Source organism: Gorilla gorilla, chromosome 5, assembly GCF_029281585.2.
Source record: "Gorilla gorilla gorilla isolate KB3781 chromosome 5, NHGRI_mGorGor1-v2.1_pri, whole genome shotgun sequence".
In the NCBI taxonomy this organism is placed as follows: domain Eukaryota; kingdom Metazoa; phylum Chordata; class Mammalia; order Primates; family Hominidae; genus Gorilla; species Gorilla gorilla.
Window position 1 is genome coordinate 185,387,202 of NC_073229.2, and position 18,187 is coordinate 185,405,388.

The 18,187-nt window shown below is 38.2% G+C and overlaps 1 protein-coding gene across 6 annotated transcripts in view; it reads left to right on the top strand.

Annotated features, from left to right (window-relative positions):
• The window catches only part of MAP3K4 (mitogen-activated protein kinase kinase kinase 4), a 128,921-nt gene that overhangs the window by 63,630 nt on the left and 47,104 nt on the right, over nucleotides 1-18,187 (top strand). The window contains exon 1 of one of the 6 annotated variants that reach the window (XM_055391400.2): nucleotides 15,489-15,664. The exons of the other annotated variants lie outside the window; for them this stretch is intronic. Coding sequence (XP_055247375.1) covers nucleotides 15,599-15,664 — 66 coding nt within the window. The 5' untranslated portion in view covers nucleotides 15,489-15,598. Of the gene's footprint in view, nucleotides 1-15,488; nucleotides 15,665-18,187 lie in introns of those variants that run through there. 6 annotated transcript variants of the gene reach the window in all.

The window sequence follows — 18,187 nt, forward strand, 5'->3', positions numbered from 1 at the left end:
TGGCAGTACCAACATCCCTTGGTATCTCATCCCAGGGGGATTTGTTCCAGGACCCCCATGGACACTCAAATCCTTGGATGCTCCAGTCCCTTATGTAAAATGGTGTAGTATTTACATACAACCTATGTGCATCCTCCTGTATGCTTTAAATCATCTATAGATTACTTATAATACCTAATACAATGTAAATGCTATGTAAATAGTTGTTATACTGTATCTTTTTTATTTGTATTATTACTATTACTGTTTTAGAGACGAGATCTCACTACGTTGCCCAGGCTGGACTCCAACTCGTGGGCTAAAACAGTCCTCCTGCCTTAGCCTCCTGAGTAGCTTGTATTACTTTTTATTGTTGTATTCTTATTTTTAATGTTTTTTCAAACATTCTTGGTCTGCGGATGCATATCCCAGGGTTTCAGAGGGCCGACTGTATAACCTCACCTCTAATTCAGTGGTTCTTATAGGAGAGCAGCAGATGAGAAGAGGCCATGGTGGGGCGGGGGTGAGTTGGACATGTCGGGCTTCTGTAAACTGCTTCACCCACCCTCCCTCCCCAAATTGTCTTCCTTCCTCTCCAGGCTCTTCCTGGTGATTAACTATTGCTACTAATGAGGATTGTATCCCTTAGATATGTTATAGCAAGAAAAGATTGAGAACACGTGCCCTACGTCTTATATTAGAACTCATGTTGGAAAAAAGACAGTAATAGTTTCCCCAGAGTTCTGAATTCTCATCTGAGTTGTAGTTCTTTGGTTTGACCAATTGAGATTTCGCTGAAGAGGTCATCTTTGTTATAGAAGAAAAGAAACACGAATTCAAAGTTTATAAGGTATATAAATGAAAGACTTTATTAGAATTTTGTGTAGATTGTTTGCTTTTCAAAAAATGAACTACAGAAGCCCCTGTTGTTTTAAATTTTGGTTCATAAGATGCTAAGTGTTCATCAGATAATGAAAGAGTAACAGAGAGTGAAAGTGGGACTTCTTCAGTGTTGGCGATTAATCCAAACTAACAAAAGATAAGGCTCTACAAGTCTAATTAACTTAGTGGGAAAGTAAGATTTTATTTTTATTCCCACTTTAGGAACATAATTTCTATAAAGGGAGGCGTGTGTGTGTGCATGCTTGTGTGTGTATGTGTGTGAATATGTGTACAGTCCCCCACTCCCAGGTTTGTTTTAGTCGTTTTATTTGGTATGTCAGGAAAAGAGTCACAATTTTGAAGTCCATTAACTGGGTTTCATTTCTCACTGTGACCCTTTCTTACCGTAGAACGTTGTGGATAGGAATCTTTCTGACTCGAAGCCTTTGCATTTATAGAGTGGGTATAATACTACCTTCTTACCTACCTCACAAGGTGGTTGTTGTGAGGCTGAAAAAGATAGGCGGTAAGTGGTGTTTTCATTCCCACACTGCTATAAAGAAATGCCTGAGACTGGGTAATTAATAAAGAAAAGAGGTTTAATTGGCTTATGGTCCCACAGATTGTATAGGAAGCATGGCAGGCAACATCAGCTTCTGGGGAGGCCTCAGGGAACTATAGTCATGATGGAAGGCAAAGCCAGAGCAGGCACTTCTCATGGCTGGAGCATGGGTGGGGTGAAGGTGCTCCATTCTTTTAAACAACCAGATCTCTTGACAGCTCACTCACCATCATGAGAACAGCACCAGTGGGATGGTACTAAACAGTCACCTCCCACCAGGCCCCACCCCCAACATTGGGGATTACTATTCAGCATCGGGTGGGGACACAGATCCACATCTTATCAAATGGTAAAATGCTCTACAAATCAACCATCAACTTTTACTTTTAGAAGTTTTATTACTTTTTCTTCCTTGAAGCTAACTGTAAATCCATATGGGTGCAACTGTATTTTTATTTTTAAGATATATTCTGCCTTTTAACCTCTGCCAAATAATTGTACATTTTAAGGGCATACATTTTAGGCAGTAAAACCTTTTAGGTTTGAGGACTTTGTTTGTTTGTTTGTTTGTTTGTTTTTGAGACAAAGTCTCATTCTGTTTCCTAGGCTGGAGTGTAATGGGAAGATCTCGGCTCACTGCAACCTCTGCCTCCCGGGTTCAGGCAATTCTCCTGTCTCAGCCTGTTGAGTAGCTGGGATTACAAGCGTGCGCCACCATGCCTGGCTAATTTTTTGTGTTTTTAGTAGAGACAGGGGTTTCACCATGTTGGCCAGGCTGGTCTTGAACTCCTGACCCCAAATGATCCACCTGCCTCCACCTCCCAAAGTGCTGGGATTACAGGCGTGAGCCACTGCGCCTGGCTAGTGTTTTTGTTCTTAATTGTTAAAATATCTGAACTGACAAGGTACCACAGATTGTACATAATGCATATTTTGCAGTTTTTGTGGTTTCGTGATAATAGGAATGAATATAGGTGAAGGATTTTGTAGAAAAGAAGAAATACACGTGTGATGTTTGATTTTTCTTATCTATGTCTTTATATATTTTTTGATTACGTTACTTATAACCAGTGTTTGCAAAGCACATGTGATCTTACATTTAATTTCCCTTTGTAAGCATGCTTTACAAAATAATTTTTTTTTGAGACAGGGTTTTGCTCTTGTTGCCCAGGCTGGAGTGCAATGGCGCTGTCTCAGCTCTCTGAGACCTTTGCCTTGGGGGTTCAGGCTATTCTCCTGCCTCAGCCTCCGGAGTAGCTGGGATTACAGGCATGCGCCACTATGCCTGGCTAATTTTTGTATTTTTAGTAGAGATGGTGTTTCACCATGTTGGTCAGGCTGGTCTCAAACTCCTGACCTCAGGTGATCCACCCGCCTTGGCCTCCCAAAGTGCTGGGATGATAGGTGTGAGCCACCGCGCCCGGCCCAAACTAATTTTTCTCTAAAACTTTATTATATTTCAAAATCTTTTAAAAGAACTGAACTAGCGATACTAAAAAAAAATCTGTTTGCAGTTTGTTTTCATAATATGAATGCCATAAATGCCTTTAATGATTTGTTCAAAATTATATGAAGTTGTAGCTCTGTACCTTCTGTAAATTGATTTCCTCAGGACACATTTCTAGTTACATAGGCAGTCTCTAATTGAAACAAATGGATTAGTTTCCAGAGTCCACTTGAATAGGCAGTTGTTTGGGATCTTGAAAATACTTATCTATAGAAACAGTGTTGTAAATAAGAGAGTCTCAGATTATCAAATGAAACTTATTTAAATCCATGTAACTGAACTAATAATACCAGCTGCAGTTTTATCCTGGCTGTAAGGACTACCATGATGGGAAAAAATAAGAGGAAACCTTACCCTCCCCCATATCCATCTGTGGACCCAGATACAATCCAAGATCTTTTTTATATTTTTTCATTTATCTTCTTCTTCTCTTATTTCATTGCTGTTTAGAACATCCCAGGATCTTATTGTTTGTACTTATTTTTCCACCTTGCTGTAATACCAGTTCTTCTAGTCTGAGTATTGTTGATCTTGGGTCTTAGGGATGAATGTATCAGCCATTTCATAATGTATCATGGTCTCTCTATGACAGGGATTGTCTTGCCTCCAACTCTTGCTCCTCTTTCATTAGATGTGCTTGTATGGTGACCCTTCCCAACCCTGCTTAAAAGTTAACAAGAGTCATCTCAGCAGTCCAGTAGTTTCCAGGTGTCCTTCCCAGCAGTTACTGTAGCTAAGGATGGGTTTTGTAATACTATTTACAGTTCAATTTAGCTTAGAAATTAAGACCAAGTAAACATATATAAAAGATTTATCGTTTATATCAAAACTACTCCATACAGTTGTATTTTTTAGAGCAAACTTTTCATCTTGGAATAATATCAGATTGATAGAAAATTTGCAAAGATAGTACAGAATTCTTATATGCTCTTCATCCAGCACTCCTTAATATTGACTTCTCACTTACCCTATACATTTGTTAAAACTAATATATTAACATTGATACAAAGTGCTGTTAACTAAACTACAGACTTTTATTTGGATTTCCCACTTTTTCTAATAATTCCCTTTTCTGTTCTAGGAACCAGTCGAGGACACCACATTGCATTTAGTTGTCATGTCCATGAATCTGGATTTGTCTGATGTGTTCTCATGATTAGACTGGGGTGATGGGCTTGGGAATGGATGCCACAGAGTTGAAATGCCCTAGTCGCATTACATTGTCACTGTTGATGTTAACCTTGATCACTTGGTTAAGGTGGTGTCTGCCAGGTTTCTCCAGGAGTTACCATTTTTTCCTTTCCATACTCCAATTCTTTGGAAGTAAGTCACCACACACAACCCACTCTCAAGGAGAGGGAAATTAATCTCTACCTCCTGGAAGGGGGAGTATCTAATGTGTTATTTGGAATTTCTCCAGATGAAGTTTTGCTTCTTCTCATTTATATCAGTATGGACTCATAAATGTTTGCTGTTGTTTTTACTTTGAATTATAATCCAGTACCATTGTTACTGATTTTGTTGCTCAGGCTGTTCTTGTTTTAGCCCATTGGAGCTCTTTCAGTTGCCTTCTGTGTCGTTTGATATGCTCCCCTCTTTTGTTGTATTATTTTCCTTTTGATTTGCTTTTTGAATCATTTCTTACTTTCTGGCACCACAAGATGCTCTAGGCTTGTCTTGTATTTTCCCTCTTTCTGTCCTAGGATCAGCCATTTCTCCAAGGAGCTCTGGTTCCTTTTACTGGATAATGGTATTTAGAAATGAAGATGTGGGCACTGGGTGTGTTCGGTGCTGTTGGGGTGTCATTGCTTTTAGGCCTTCTCAGTGATAGAATTAGAAAGTACAGGTATGTCTTCTAACCTGTGTATACACACAGATTTATAATTCCCTATCAATCTAAAATAATCATGAGTTCATACTGATGTCTCTCGCTCTGATTCAGCACAAGGTTCATTCCGACTTTCCTCTCTTGCTTATCTGTAACTTCTCTTATAGGGAGAAACCTGGCTCCCATTACTACAATTAATTACATGTTTGTTCAACCCTACCATACGTGTAAAGTAGTTTCAGAATTGCTAACCGGTACCCCTGTGAGGAATAAATTTATCAACTAGGGTGTAGTGTTTCAGTCAAGTTCCTTTTGTCTTTAGCCTTTTATAGTCAAAACACTATTCTCCAAAGTAACTTAGGTCAGCACCTTTTTCCTTCACCTTCCTCAGTGAGGTGGTATCATACTTTTGTAATTTAATTAGATTCATTTATTTCATCTGCGTTGCATCCTGGGATTCTCCAAAATCCTGATTGACTTTTTAAAATGTGCATACTCTAAAGTTCACTCTGTAATATATAGTTCTATGGGTTTTGTGCAATTTAAAATGTTAAATACAAAATACTGTAATATGGTTATTTTGTGCCCCTCCTTTTTTGATTTCCTTATGAACTTTATTTTCAGAAGAAAAAGATGAATATATTGTAATGTACAAAATGTATAATTGTCTGACTTTGTTGCCTCAAATACTGGGAATATTTTTGTTTTGGTTACTGTCTTAATTGCTTTCTTTAGAATTAGAAACGATCATGTAGTTATTATAAATTTAATGGCCAATGAAATACTCTTTGTCTTTGGATTCTAACAATAATTGTGCTAATTTTTTCCTGTACACACAGGAAACACTGAAGAGGTTGCCGTTTATATTCAAAGCAGACAAAGCATGTAGAAACTAGGAAATCAATAACAGCAGCTACCGTTTATTGACTCTTACAGTGTTCCAGACTCAACAACCCTGTGAGGTGGTGCATTTTCCAAATGCAGAAACCAGTTTAGGTACAGTAGATAACTTTCACAAAAATCACAGAACTATAGATTGTTAGAGGGATTCAAATTCAGGATTCTGGGGTACCAGACTTTATCTTACATGGTTTCCAAACCTGGCTGCACATCAGCATTACCTAGAGGGCTTTTAAAAATACGTGTGCCTAGCCATTCTGAGATAGGACAAGTCAGAATCTCCCAGTGGGGGACACGAGCACTGACATTGTTAACAAACCTCCTGCGTGCCTCACGTGAAGCTAGACCAGCAACAGTGTAGTTCTGGTACTCACTGGAAACACTGATTAGGCTCCAGTGCTCTTCCGCCCCATGCCTTTAAGATCATGCTGCTTGATACAGTTGTTAGAGTTAACTTTTTACTTGTTTCAATCATTCCCTGTCTGATTTCATAAGATTACAAGAACTTTGTAATTGAATGACACACTAACAAGCACATACTTGCTCATTTGCCTTTAGGTTTTCTGTTTTCTTAAACATACAAACATACAAAGGAAAGTAGGAAGTTGTGTACATTATTTTGGACTATAGTGAGCAAACCGACTCAAACTGATGTAATATCACAGGTAGGATAGAAGTCATCAACCTTGAGCTGAGAACTGGATCCCGTGATAACAACAGCACAATAGTAATATTGAGAAGACTAGTAGCTAGCATTAACTGAACACTCGCTACATGCCGGGGCAAGGAAGAGGGCTAAGTAACTTGATCAGGTCACGAATCTAGAAAGTGGCAGAGCCAGGATATGAACCCAGAGCTCTGGCTGTAAAGCCATGTATGCTCTTGACCGTGTACAGTCTCCCAAAGTTACATTTTGTCCCACACAGTGTTTTAAATATTTTTTTTTGACTTAGTGTCTGACATTTTTAAATGGGAAAATCCAGATTTTGGGTTTTCCTAGAAATACTGGGAAGTCTGTCAGCACTGGGTCCACATTCCCACATGACTAGCAGCATGAGGGCTCCAGTTTACCACAGTGTCCATCATTTGTCTTATGGCCACCCAAGTACACCTGTTTGCATGACTTACTGGGCCTGTGTAGAAATTTCAGTTTGTGATAGGATCCCAGTATAGAATCACAGAAACTGACTTTTGAAGGGTAATGTAAAGGCCATTTGTATCCAACACTTTTTTAAAAAACAGTATGCTTTTGTTTTATTTATTGGAGTATATTTGTAAAGTCCCTGTCCTCTGTCACTGCTCAAAGTAATTATCATCTGGTTTATATTTTCTAGAGTTTTTTGTGATTCTATAAATTATGTCTTTGTTATGTAACACATGTAATTTTTTACAACAAATGTGCTAATGCTATACATAATCCTACTACAACTTGAAGGGTTTCCCCCGTGTTGTCTACTTTGGATCTGTCCTTGTAGATATATATATATAGCTCTCGTTGTTAAATTCCATTTAACAACTACATGATATTCCATTATATGAATGTACCATAACTTATTTAATTATTTCACTCTTGATGGAAATGTAATTTTTTTTGCTTGTGTAAACAATGTAAACACAGACATTCTTGTACACACCCCTTTATGAACTTATTCTGTTGTTTTTGTAAGAATGCTTAATTGAAATGGAATTGTTAGGTCATGGGGTATATGCACATTCACATCTTTGATATGTATTGCCAAATTGCTCTCCAAAAAGACTATACTAATTTATACTTAAAACAGTGTAGGAGAAATTTGATTTTTCCTCATTTTTGTAACCATGATCAGCAAAAAATGTAATTTCATTGATTGATTGATTTTTTTTTTTAAGTCAGAGCCTCACACTGTTGCCCAGGCTGGAGTACAGTGGCACAGTCTCGGCTTACGGCAGCCTCCACCTCCCAAGTTCCAGCGATTCTCATGCCTCAGCCTCCCGAGTAGCTGGGATCACAGGCGTGTGCAACCACACCTGGTTAATTTTTTGTATTTTTAGTAGAGATGGGGTTTCATTATGTTGGCCAGGCTGGTCTCGAACTCCTGGCCTCAAGTGATCTGCCTGCCTTGACCTCCCAAAGTACTGGGATTACAGGCGTGAGCCACTGGCACCCGACCTAAATCTTTCTCTTCATTTCTAGTGACACTGAGCCTGTTTTTCATGTTTATTGGCCATTTGCATGTCTTTTTGTTTGCTTATTTATTTTGCTCATTTTCTGTTAGGCTGCCTTTCTATTATTGATCTGTTGGAACTTCATGAATTTTATTCATTTTTCTATGATGGTTGTAAATACTTCTTTCAATTTGCCTTTTAACTTGTTTAGGATACTTAACACTGTATAGAAATTTCACATTTTTATATAGTCATGTCTGTTGTTATTTTATGACTACCTTATTTTATTTGTACTCAGAGATTATTTTAAAATTTTGTAATTGTCATGGTTTTCTTTTTACACTTTGAATCAGTTTGCAAATAATGTCCATGTGTTATCATTGTTCATTATATTTCTAAAGTGTTTTAGTCTGTAGATTCCCCCTGCCTTTTTTTTTTTTTGCCATATATGAAGAAGCAGGGTCATTTATCCTGTAGGGTCTGAATTTTTATGATTGTATCCCAGTTGCCCCACATGTTTCTATTTTCTGTGTCTTCTCTGTGAATTGGCTGTAAAATAGAGTGGCTTGATCAAATTCAGGATTTTTTAATTGGTTGATTGTATTAACACTACTTTCCCAGGACACACACATATCTGACTATTTGTGCCATTAGTAGTAGTTGATGAACATTGCCTAGATTCCTTAATACATTAAGGGCTGAAAAGTGAGGATATTCTAATTCTCTCATTTCTTCTTCATTTATTAGCTTCTTTATTATTCATTTCATTTATTAGATATTGCTATAAGGATAAACTTTTCCTCACCTATTATATGGTTACTTAGTGGAATAGTTGACACAAATGGCAAGATGAATGTGCTTGATTCTTTACCTTTTATTTACTATTTTTTAAAATAATGATGTGGTTTATTGGTGACTAATTAGTGTTATTAGTATGATTTTGAACTCATGAATTTAAACATATTTGGTATGTTTCAATCCATGGATGTCATTACTGTAATGTATTGAAGTAATTATTGTAATTAATGTTCACGTCCCATCTTTGGACAATGGGAACATATTCAGTTGGCTTGACTCCTTTTTTCACAGTCCTTTGGTAGCTTCCATGTTATTTAGTGTAACTGACTATCCTAGGCTGACATTGTATATCTGTTCCAGGTTGAGAGTCAGATATGTTTTGTTTTCTTTTTCTTTTTCTTTTTCTTTTTTCTTTTCTTTTTTTTTTTTTTTTTTTTTGAGAAGGAGTGTCACTCTTTTGCCCAGACTAGAGTGCAGTGGCGTGATCTTGGCTCACTGCAACCTCTGTCTCCGTGGCTCAGGTGGTTCTCATGCCTCAGCCTCCTGAGTAGCTGGGATTACAGGCATGTGCCACCACGCCCAGGTAATTTTTTGTATTTTTAGTAGAGACGGGTTTACACGATGTTGGCCAGCCCGGTCTCAAACTCTGACCTCAAGTGATCTGCCGGCCTCGGCCTCCCAGAGTGCTGAGATTACAGGCACGAGCCACCGCGCCCGGCCACTGAGAATCAGATACATTTTTAAGGAACCCTAGTTCCTTTTATTGAGAAATGGTATATTCCAAGACCACAGTCTGTACCCCAGCATTGTTCATTGCAGCTGAAATTGTGGCTGGTCATTGTTTTACTGATTAGTGGGCAGATGAAAACACATACACAAAATGCATTACATGTCCTTTCTGATAGTTCTGATTCAAATTCAGGATTTGAGAATTTTGCTTAATCTCTTCTGACTTAATCCATATATCACCACCTTTCTTTTTTTATTGAGAAGCCCAATTTTCTGTGATACCAGGTGTGACAGAATATCAGATACTGACTATATTCCAAAATAGACAATCATCTCAGTGTGATTACTGGAAAACAGTTCAAGTTTTGTTTTTGACCATCCTTAGGTTATAACCCTCTGTGGATGTAACATCAGATAACTGCATTTTAAAGACTTTTGGAACATTTCTTCTCGTGGCTCTGCCACTGACTAGATATACAGTTAGATTCTCTTCTTTTTTCTACTGTATTTCCAGAATAATAGCTTTATTGAGATATAATTCACTTAGCATAAAATTCACCGTTTAAAGTGTTCAATGGTTCTCTGTATTTGGAGTTGTGCAACCATCCTCACTGTGTAACTTTGGAACATTTTCATTGCCCCTAAAAGAAGTCCTGTACCCTTTAGCTGTCACCTCCACAATTCCTGTGCTTACTAGCCCTATCCCTAGGCAACCGCTAATCTACTTTCTGTCTCTTAATATTTGCCTAGCCATATAAATGTGGTCATATGGTATGTGGTCTTTTGAGACTGGCTTCTTTCATTTGCATAATGTTTTCAAGGTTCATCCTTGCTGTGGTATGTATTGGTGCTTCATTCCTTTTTATAACTGAATAATATTCCATTGTATGGCTATACCACATTTTGTTGATCTATTCATAGATTTCTTAAAATTTTATTTTTAGGTATTGGTTTTTAATTTGTTTTTATAAGAATTATGTAAAGTACTTGGTTTTACAAGAAAATCTAAATGTATTCTCAAAGAAGTTTAGCTTCTCTGACAGGGATAGTTAATCTTTTAAAACATTTTATGTTTTATACTTCTGTTTTTTAGTGTAAGCTTTTTGGAAGTATATAGTTTTGTTTATTTATTTACTTTTAATGTTTAAGATGAGTTTATTTCCCCCAAGATGTCTTTGTATTAATATCTTTACATAATACCCTTAATATCCCCTCTTCAATTTTTTAATCTGCTTGTTCCCAACTTTGAGCTATATTGGAATTATCCTTTTATTTCTAAAGTTTCATTTGAAGTAATATTCTTTTACTGCCAGTGAAATGCCAAGGTATTTCATATGCCCTTTCTTTTCCCCCAGATGGTGGTGGTGTGGTATATCTGTATTATCAATCATACAGCCATGTATGACAGTACTTTCTCCCCCATAGCTGTCATTTAATCTCAGTTCTTCAGGGTTGTGTGTGTGTAGATAGATAAAATATTTATAATAGACATGTAGATAGAAGTTTCAGATTTTGTTTAAAGGCTCATTTTTATTATATCCCAGTCTCTTGAGTCATTCTGGTTGAGTGACACCTGTTCTTTAGTAGATTTCTGAGTAAGGGCTCAGGAGGGCAGCATTTCCTGAGTTCTGCCATGTTTCTAACAGTTTGCAACATTTATACTTGGAAGTTTGTTTGGCTGTCCATAAAATCTTTGGTTTATATTTTCTTCCCTTGGATAACTTTGTTATTCATTCTTTTGACAGGAAGCATTGATGTTGAATGGTCTGATGACAATGTGATTTTTTGTTTCCACTTACAAGACCTTTGTTTGTTTGCTGAATACCTAAAGGATTTTTTTCTTTAAACTCTACTAGTTTTACATAGTGTTGGTGTTTCCGATTTGATATTTTCAGATACATGGTGTACACTTTGAATAAATAGTTTGTCAGTCTGTTTTTTAAATTTCTAGTGAGCTTCTTAACTTACAGTTTCACATTTTTGCTTCACTGACTCAGTTCTCTTTGGGAACTGCTCTTTATATATTTTGGATCTACTTTGCCTGTCTTCTCTGTCATTTCATTTCAGATCTTTTCTTTTTCTTAGTTTCTTTTTGAGTTATAAAGTTTTCTTTTGTTGACCTCATTTCAGTGAAGGCATTATCTGTTCTGTTTATTTGCTCTTATGTGCCTTCTAGTTTGTTTTTGATTTGGGAAGTAAAATTGATTTGATTTTTGATTAAAAAAATTAAATTCTGAGTTCTATCACTGAGGTTTTTTTTCTAATTCTAATTTTTGTCATTATTTTATATTTTTTATGATTTTCTTGATTTCTTTTAGTTTATTTCAGAAATCAGTCTGCAATTCTCATCTGCTTAGTGGACATATCTTTCTGGCAAGCGCTTACTGTCTGGAGGGTTATTCTCCTTTTTCTCTCTCTGCTTATGGTAACCTTGTGCTAGGTTCTACTACAGTTCTTTTCTGTTGCTTATTTTTAAACATGATACTTGTTTCCACGAACTTAAAGGAGAGAGGGAGTTAGGAAAGTGTTTGGGATTGGGGCTCTGAGTACCTTCTTCTCAAGTTTCAAACCATCTTCTCTGTTATTGTTTGAGGTCTGTGGACTGTTCTTCTTCCCATGTTCTCGATCTCCTCTTCCCTTTCCTCCTGTTGTCCTTTACTGGGGAGTTGGATTTCACTTTTTTTCTCAATGTGGAGCCCAGAATTCCTGGAAGGGAATTTTGGGTACTAGTTTTAAGATATTATGGGGCCTAAACCACTCCAGCCCTTTCAGACCTTACTGCCAACCCCTTGCCTTCACTCATGAATAGTGCCAAAATCATTCCTAATTTCATAGAAGTTCTCTGTAGACTCTGTGAGCTTTTCATAGAGCACTCATCATGACTTGGGAATTGCCTCTTTATGCCCTTCAGACACCCTGTTAATTTCCTCTGCTTCCCTCCGCTAATGCTGATACCACATGGCTCTTGGAACTGTTCATGGTTTTTCCACCATCTCTTCTCTTTGGGGAGTCATGACGACCCCTTTTCATCTAGTTTTGTTGGAGGTTTGTCTCACAGAGTTTTGGTTTTGCTGTCCTCATTGCTCCATTTTTATGAGAGGGCGTTGAAGGGAAATTGAAACCCTGTTGCCGCCACTTTTTCCCAGAATTCTTTTTTTCAGTTTGACCTGTACTAAATTGCCAGTATTTTGATCATTTTCAATGAACGAAAGTGGGAATTTTTATATAGTTTAACCTAATGCAGAGCTCTATCTTTAGATTTGACTACATTGGGAATTTCTTTTTCCAAATATATTGTTCAACATGTATTTTTGTGTTTAATACATACTTTGATTTCCCATAATAACCAGTAAGAATTTCTAAAACAGCTGCATAATTTTAGAAATGAATACTTGTGATACTGTGAGGTATAGTATGAGGTAAGCATGTCATTATTTTTCTGTTAATTGCTTATAACATACATTAGATAACCCATTATTTTCCAACTTCTTAAACTGCTGCCTACTTTTTTTTTTTTACATTAAATTATAGATAATTGGGTATGTTTCTGTGTTCTGATCTGTTTATTACTGTGCAGGATTTTTCTATTTTAAATAGAGTAGGCTTATTAGTAAGGTTTGGTATCTTGTAGGACAGTGTTGCCCATTCTTTCTTTTCAGAAGTTTCTGTGCTGTTTTTATTTTTGCACATTACTTTCTTCCACATGGGCTTTATTATGGATTTGTCAAATCCACACAACATGACATCAGAATTATTATTGTAATTACATTGCATGGTCTTAATATAGAATCTCTAAGATGGAGAGCACCCTTTCAATGATTAGAAGAGACACAAGATAGAAATAAAGATTTTATTACTTGCAGGTTCTGGAGGGTACACGGCACGCCTAGAGGCCGCTCATGCAGAGGTCAGGAAGTGCAGACAGGGAGAGAGGGAGGGACCCATGGGCCAATGCCTTCATGGAGTCCAAGATATTGTCCAAACAGGTTTCCCTCAGGGAGGTTTAATTGGTGGGTTTAAAGCAAGCAGGCACAAGTTCCAGGAGGTCACGCTGTTACAGAGGTAGTCACAGTGCTGTGTCTGCACTGTCCATGAGAGGTATGAGGGTCAGGGCCAGTGAACCAGTCTGTGTGTAGCTGTCCATAGGGAGGTGGTCACTAGGAGGAAGTTGTATAAGGCAGGTATCTGGATCAGCCACATTGAGGAACTGGGAGGCAGTGTAGAACTGCACCCTGTGTCAAGGGTGACAGAGCCCTGCTTCTGCTATGAGAAGGTTCCACTTAGATTCAAAGTGCATACCAAGGCAACATAAAATTATAAGAATTTACTATGCATTTTATCCATGTCCTTATATTATTGAATCTTTCTAGTTTGGCTAGGCTTGATCTGGGGTTTTACACTGTGTTTGATCCTGTGCTCTTCACTGGAATAAGATGATAACAGATATGTGTTCCTGCACTGCACTGTCGCTTTCTCCGCTCACTGGTTTTATTGTAATAATTTGGAATGCAAGATCCAGGCCTTTTCTTTATAGTGTACTTAAAATTGTGTTTTTAATATTTCATTCTAGAACTCGAATTGTAGTCAGTAACCAAATTATCATCGTATAGTTGTATCTGCCTATACAGATTGAAAATCCGTTATCCGATATGCTTGGGACCAGAAGTGTTTTAGACTTCAGCTTTCTTCGGATTTTAGAATATTTGTAGGCTGGGCGCGGTGGTTTACGCCTGTAATCCCAGCACTTTGGGAGGCCAAGGCGGGCGGATCACGAGATCAGGAGATCAAGACCATCCTGGCTAACACAGTGAAACCCCGTCTCTACTAAAAATACAAAAAATTAGCCAGGCGTGATGGCGGGCGCCTGTAGTCCCAGCTACTCGGGAGGCTGAGGCAGGAGAATGGCATGAACCCGGGAGGCGGAGCTTGCAGTGAGCCGAGATCGCGCCACTGCACTCCAGCCTGGGCGAAAGAGCAAGACTCCGTCTCAAAAAAAAAAAGAATATTTGCAGAATGGATACCAGTTGAGCATCCCAAATCCAACATGTCAGTGCTCAAAAAGTTTTGGATTTTGGAGCATTTCAGATTTGGGGTTTTTGGATTAGGGATGCGCAGCCTATATAAGTTTTGTTAAATTTATGGCTTTTCTCTTTGTTTGCTATTTTTCTTTCCCTATCTTGTGATTTTTTTATTCCAGTCTAGTTGTCATTTAACTAGACTCTACCATAACCATACTTTGAATAGTTTTTTAGAGAAGGTAAGTGAATTGTACTTTGAGATCATCCCTATTCAGAGGCTGCTGCTGCTTTACATCTTAGTGGTATTTTGACTATGCCAAATGCTTTTCTTCCCTTTTCCTTTTGTTCTTTATGGAACTCTGATCTTATGTTAGAGCCGCTAGATCTGACTTCCATGTCTCTTGTTTTTACTCAAAGTTTCCATTTCATCTTTTCTTTTTTTTTGCTCTGAGTTATAGTAATAATTTCTGCAGTTAATTCTAGATTATTAAATCAGTTTTAGCAGTGTTCATTCTATTTTCACTGTCTTTCTTGAGTTTATTTCAGAAGTCTTTATTATTTTCCAGAGGACTTTAATGAGATCTCGTATTAGAGTATTTTTATTGTTCTCTCCTGTTTTCTACATTAAATTGGTATTAATTGAGCCCAGCTGTTCTGATTCTTCCCTTTGGTCTCCTCTTAAGGAAATTGCTGTTTCCTCTGAAGTGCTGAATTTTTGAAACATCTGCTTCTCTCTGTCTGGACATGTATTGACATACCAAGCTCCTCCAGCAGGAAGGGGTTTCCTCTGTGACTGTGGAGGTCTGGCTGTTGGCTCTCCCAGGCAATGTGGTCTTGCACTTTTTTGAGAACTAGGGCTTGTGCCTTTGGCTCAGTGAGCCCGTAAACAAAGTCAGCAGGCTGGGACTGTTTGGAATGCCGAAAGAATTATTTAGAATTTTATCTTAGAAAGTTTGCTGAATTTTATAGAGCTTTATATAAACATTGTTTTCTGATATCATTATACCAGAGGCGGTGGAGGGAAGCATTTATAATGTCTAAAGCCTTTACTTAGACATACCTTAAGCTGTGAACCCTGAATATCTGAGACAGGTCTGTTAATTTAGAAAGTTTATTTTGCCAAGGTCGAGGATGTGTGCGCCTGTGACACAGCCTCAGGACGTCCTGACTACGTGTGCCCAAGGTGGTCGGGGCACAGCTTGGTTTTATACATTTTAGGGAGACATGAGACATCAATCAGTATATGTAAGATGTACGTTGGTTCCATCCAGAAAGGCAGGACAACTCGAAGCAGGGATGGGGCTTGCAGGTCACAGGTAGGTGAGAGACAAAACGTTACATTTTTTTGAATTTCTGATTAGCTTCCTTATGCATCGATCTCAGTGAGCAGAGGGAACAGGATGGGAGGCAGGTTTACCCTAAGCAGTTCCCAGCTTGACTTTTCCCTTTAGCTTAATGATTTGGGGGCTCCAAGATTTGTTTTCTTTTCACAACCCTGAGCACATTTATTACAAGTAATTATTTTAGTGGTTATTTTAGAAATTCTTGCCTGTTAGGGAAACCCAGGTGTGTACTAATTTAAGTGGAAAAGTATGCATTAAATGTAGAAGGATAAATTAATCTTGTTTTCCTTAGTGCTAATGCAGATTACTACGTGGAAACGGTGTGTTCTTCCAACTTTATATTTTAGTGGTTATATACTAACATTGTTTGATGTCAGGTTATAATAGACGTCTGTGTTTCAAGAGACAAGAATTTTTTCCTTTCAGACATTTAATCTTGATGGTAATTTTATACTAAGAAGAAGGCATATCCTCGTTTCTGTCATTAAGTGTATCTCACTTATGCCAAGTATATGTTATTCTTTTTGAAAATCAAAGCATCCACTTTTAAAACTGTAGACCTTGTCAATCTGTCACTAACATAATTACTGTTGGCATTAAGGAGTACAATAGGGAATTTGAGAACTAAGAGCTTGTTAACAAGGTTGATGACATCATATGTTCCATTCTTTAGTGTTAGATTGTTAATAGCTGGGGAAGAAGAAACACTGGCACTTTTATAGGAGTATTTGCCTATTAATTTATTCATCAAACATTTGTTAAGCATCTATTATGTGGCAAGTACCGAGCTAAGTTTTAGAGACCCGTAGTTAACTGGAGATAAACAATCTTTTTCATGGAACTGATGGTCTAATGGGTAAATAGATAAAATAATGCATTACAGTAAAGCATGATAAATACAACAGAGGAAGCATTTGCAAGGCGCAAATACTGTGAGAAAAGGGAGAGATTAAATGAGGTATTTGAGGCAGTCACAGAAAACTTCATAGAGGAGGGTGGCATCTGGGCTTCTTCCTAATGAGAGGAAGAGTTCACCAGGGACAGAACACTGTCAGCAGATCAGAACTTCTGATAATAAAAGGGATTAATTTGTGCAAAAGCACAGAGGCAGGTTTGTTATGGGTAAAGGAGAAAAAGGTGGTGGCAGGAGATAAGGATCAAGATCTATGCAGAGACCCGGCCATTAGGCTAAATAAAAGTGTCTGACACTTAGGGCTGTCAGTGAAGCATTGCATTTTAAATTAGAAGGGCTAAGACAAGCCTTGGAACAAAATCACTTTGTGGGTTATGGAGAGGTCAGTGGATTGACGCGCTGTAATCAGAAAAACAGTTGAAGATCCACTGTGAGTTAAGGCAGAGGGTAGAGGAGAAGGTGGATTTAAGGAGTATTTAGTAGAACTGATAAAGCATGTTAAACGTCTGCATGTATGGTTCAAGGAAAGAAAAGTGTGGAAGGCCATGAATGAGCATTAATTAGTGAAAGCCAAGCTGTCCGTTGGAAATGGGAAAGCACGGAAACAGGGAATCATCTTGAAGAAGATAATAGCCGTAAAAATTAGTCCACTCTGCAGCTGAGGCTCTTTGTGATTCCTTGAGTCCTCTGACAGTTCTAGATGTGGGGGTTTATGCAAACCTGACTTAAGATATGGCTGCTTCTATTTGCTGTAAAGCAACTAATGGTCCAGAAGGAGAGACCAACATGTTAACAGTAGTGATTTTACTAATGTTATATGTAGTATGTTTTTAGAGCGTTTTCCCCATGTGTACAGCGTGCTGTTTAATCTTGTTAAGAGGTAGATGATGGCTCTATTTTTAAAATGAAGAAATCAACCCTGAGAGACTACTCAGTGCTTCCAGAATCACATCGCTAATTGACTCAAAACCAGCTTTTCGAATTTTTGGACCTTGGTTGTTTTCTCATTAAGCCACACCGTCTCTATCATGAAAGTCAAGGTAAACTCAGGGTTTAGAGTATTTTAGTGGCATGCTGTTGGGGGTGAGAAGAAAGTCACTGGAAAGGTATCATGAGGTGAACCTTGAAAACTAAGGATTTTGAAGTGGAAAATAAAGAGGCGAGCATTTCCAGGTGGGGAGGCAGCATGGGCAGCGAGGCTGGTGATGGCACACGTGTGTGAGGGTTGGTTGAGAGTGTCACGTGGAGGCAGGAGAGAAGGCAGCACTGGAGGGTGAGACTAGGTCATGGAGGGTCTTCCATAGCAGCTCAAGTTGTTTGGGCCATATTTGGTAGATGAGCAGGTCGGGGGCAGCGCTTGGAAGTGTCAGATGAGGGTATCATTCATGAATGCAGCAACAATTACTGTCTGCTGTAATCAGTGCCAGGCGTGGGAACGGTCCTTTTAGTATAGTGGTAAGGAAGTGAAAGTCCTTGCCCTCAGGAAGTTCTGTCCCCAAGTTATGGTGGAATGTGAAATACTCTGATGGCAGGGAGTAGGGGTTCTGGTGAGGAATGATGGGGAGGGGAGAAATAGCTCCCAT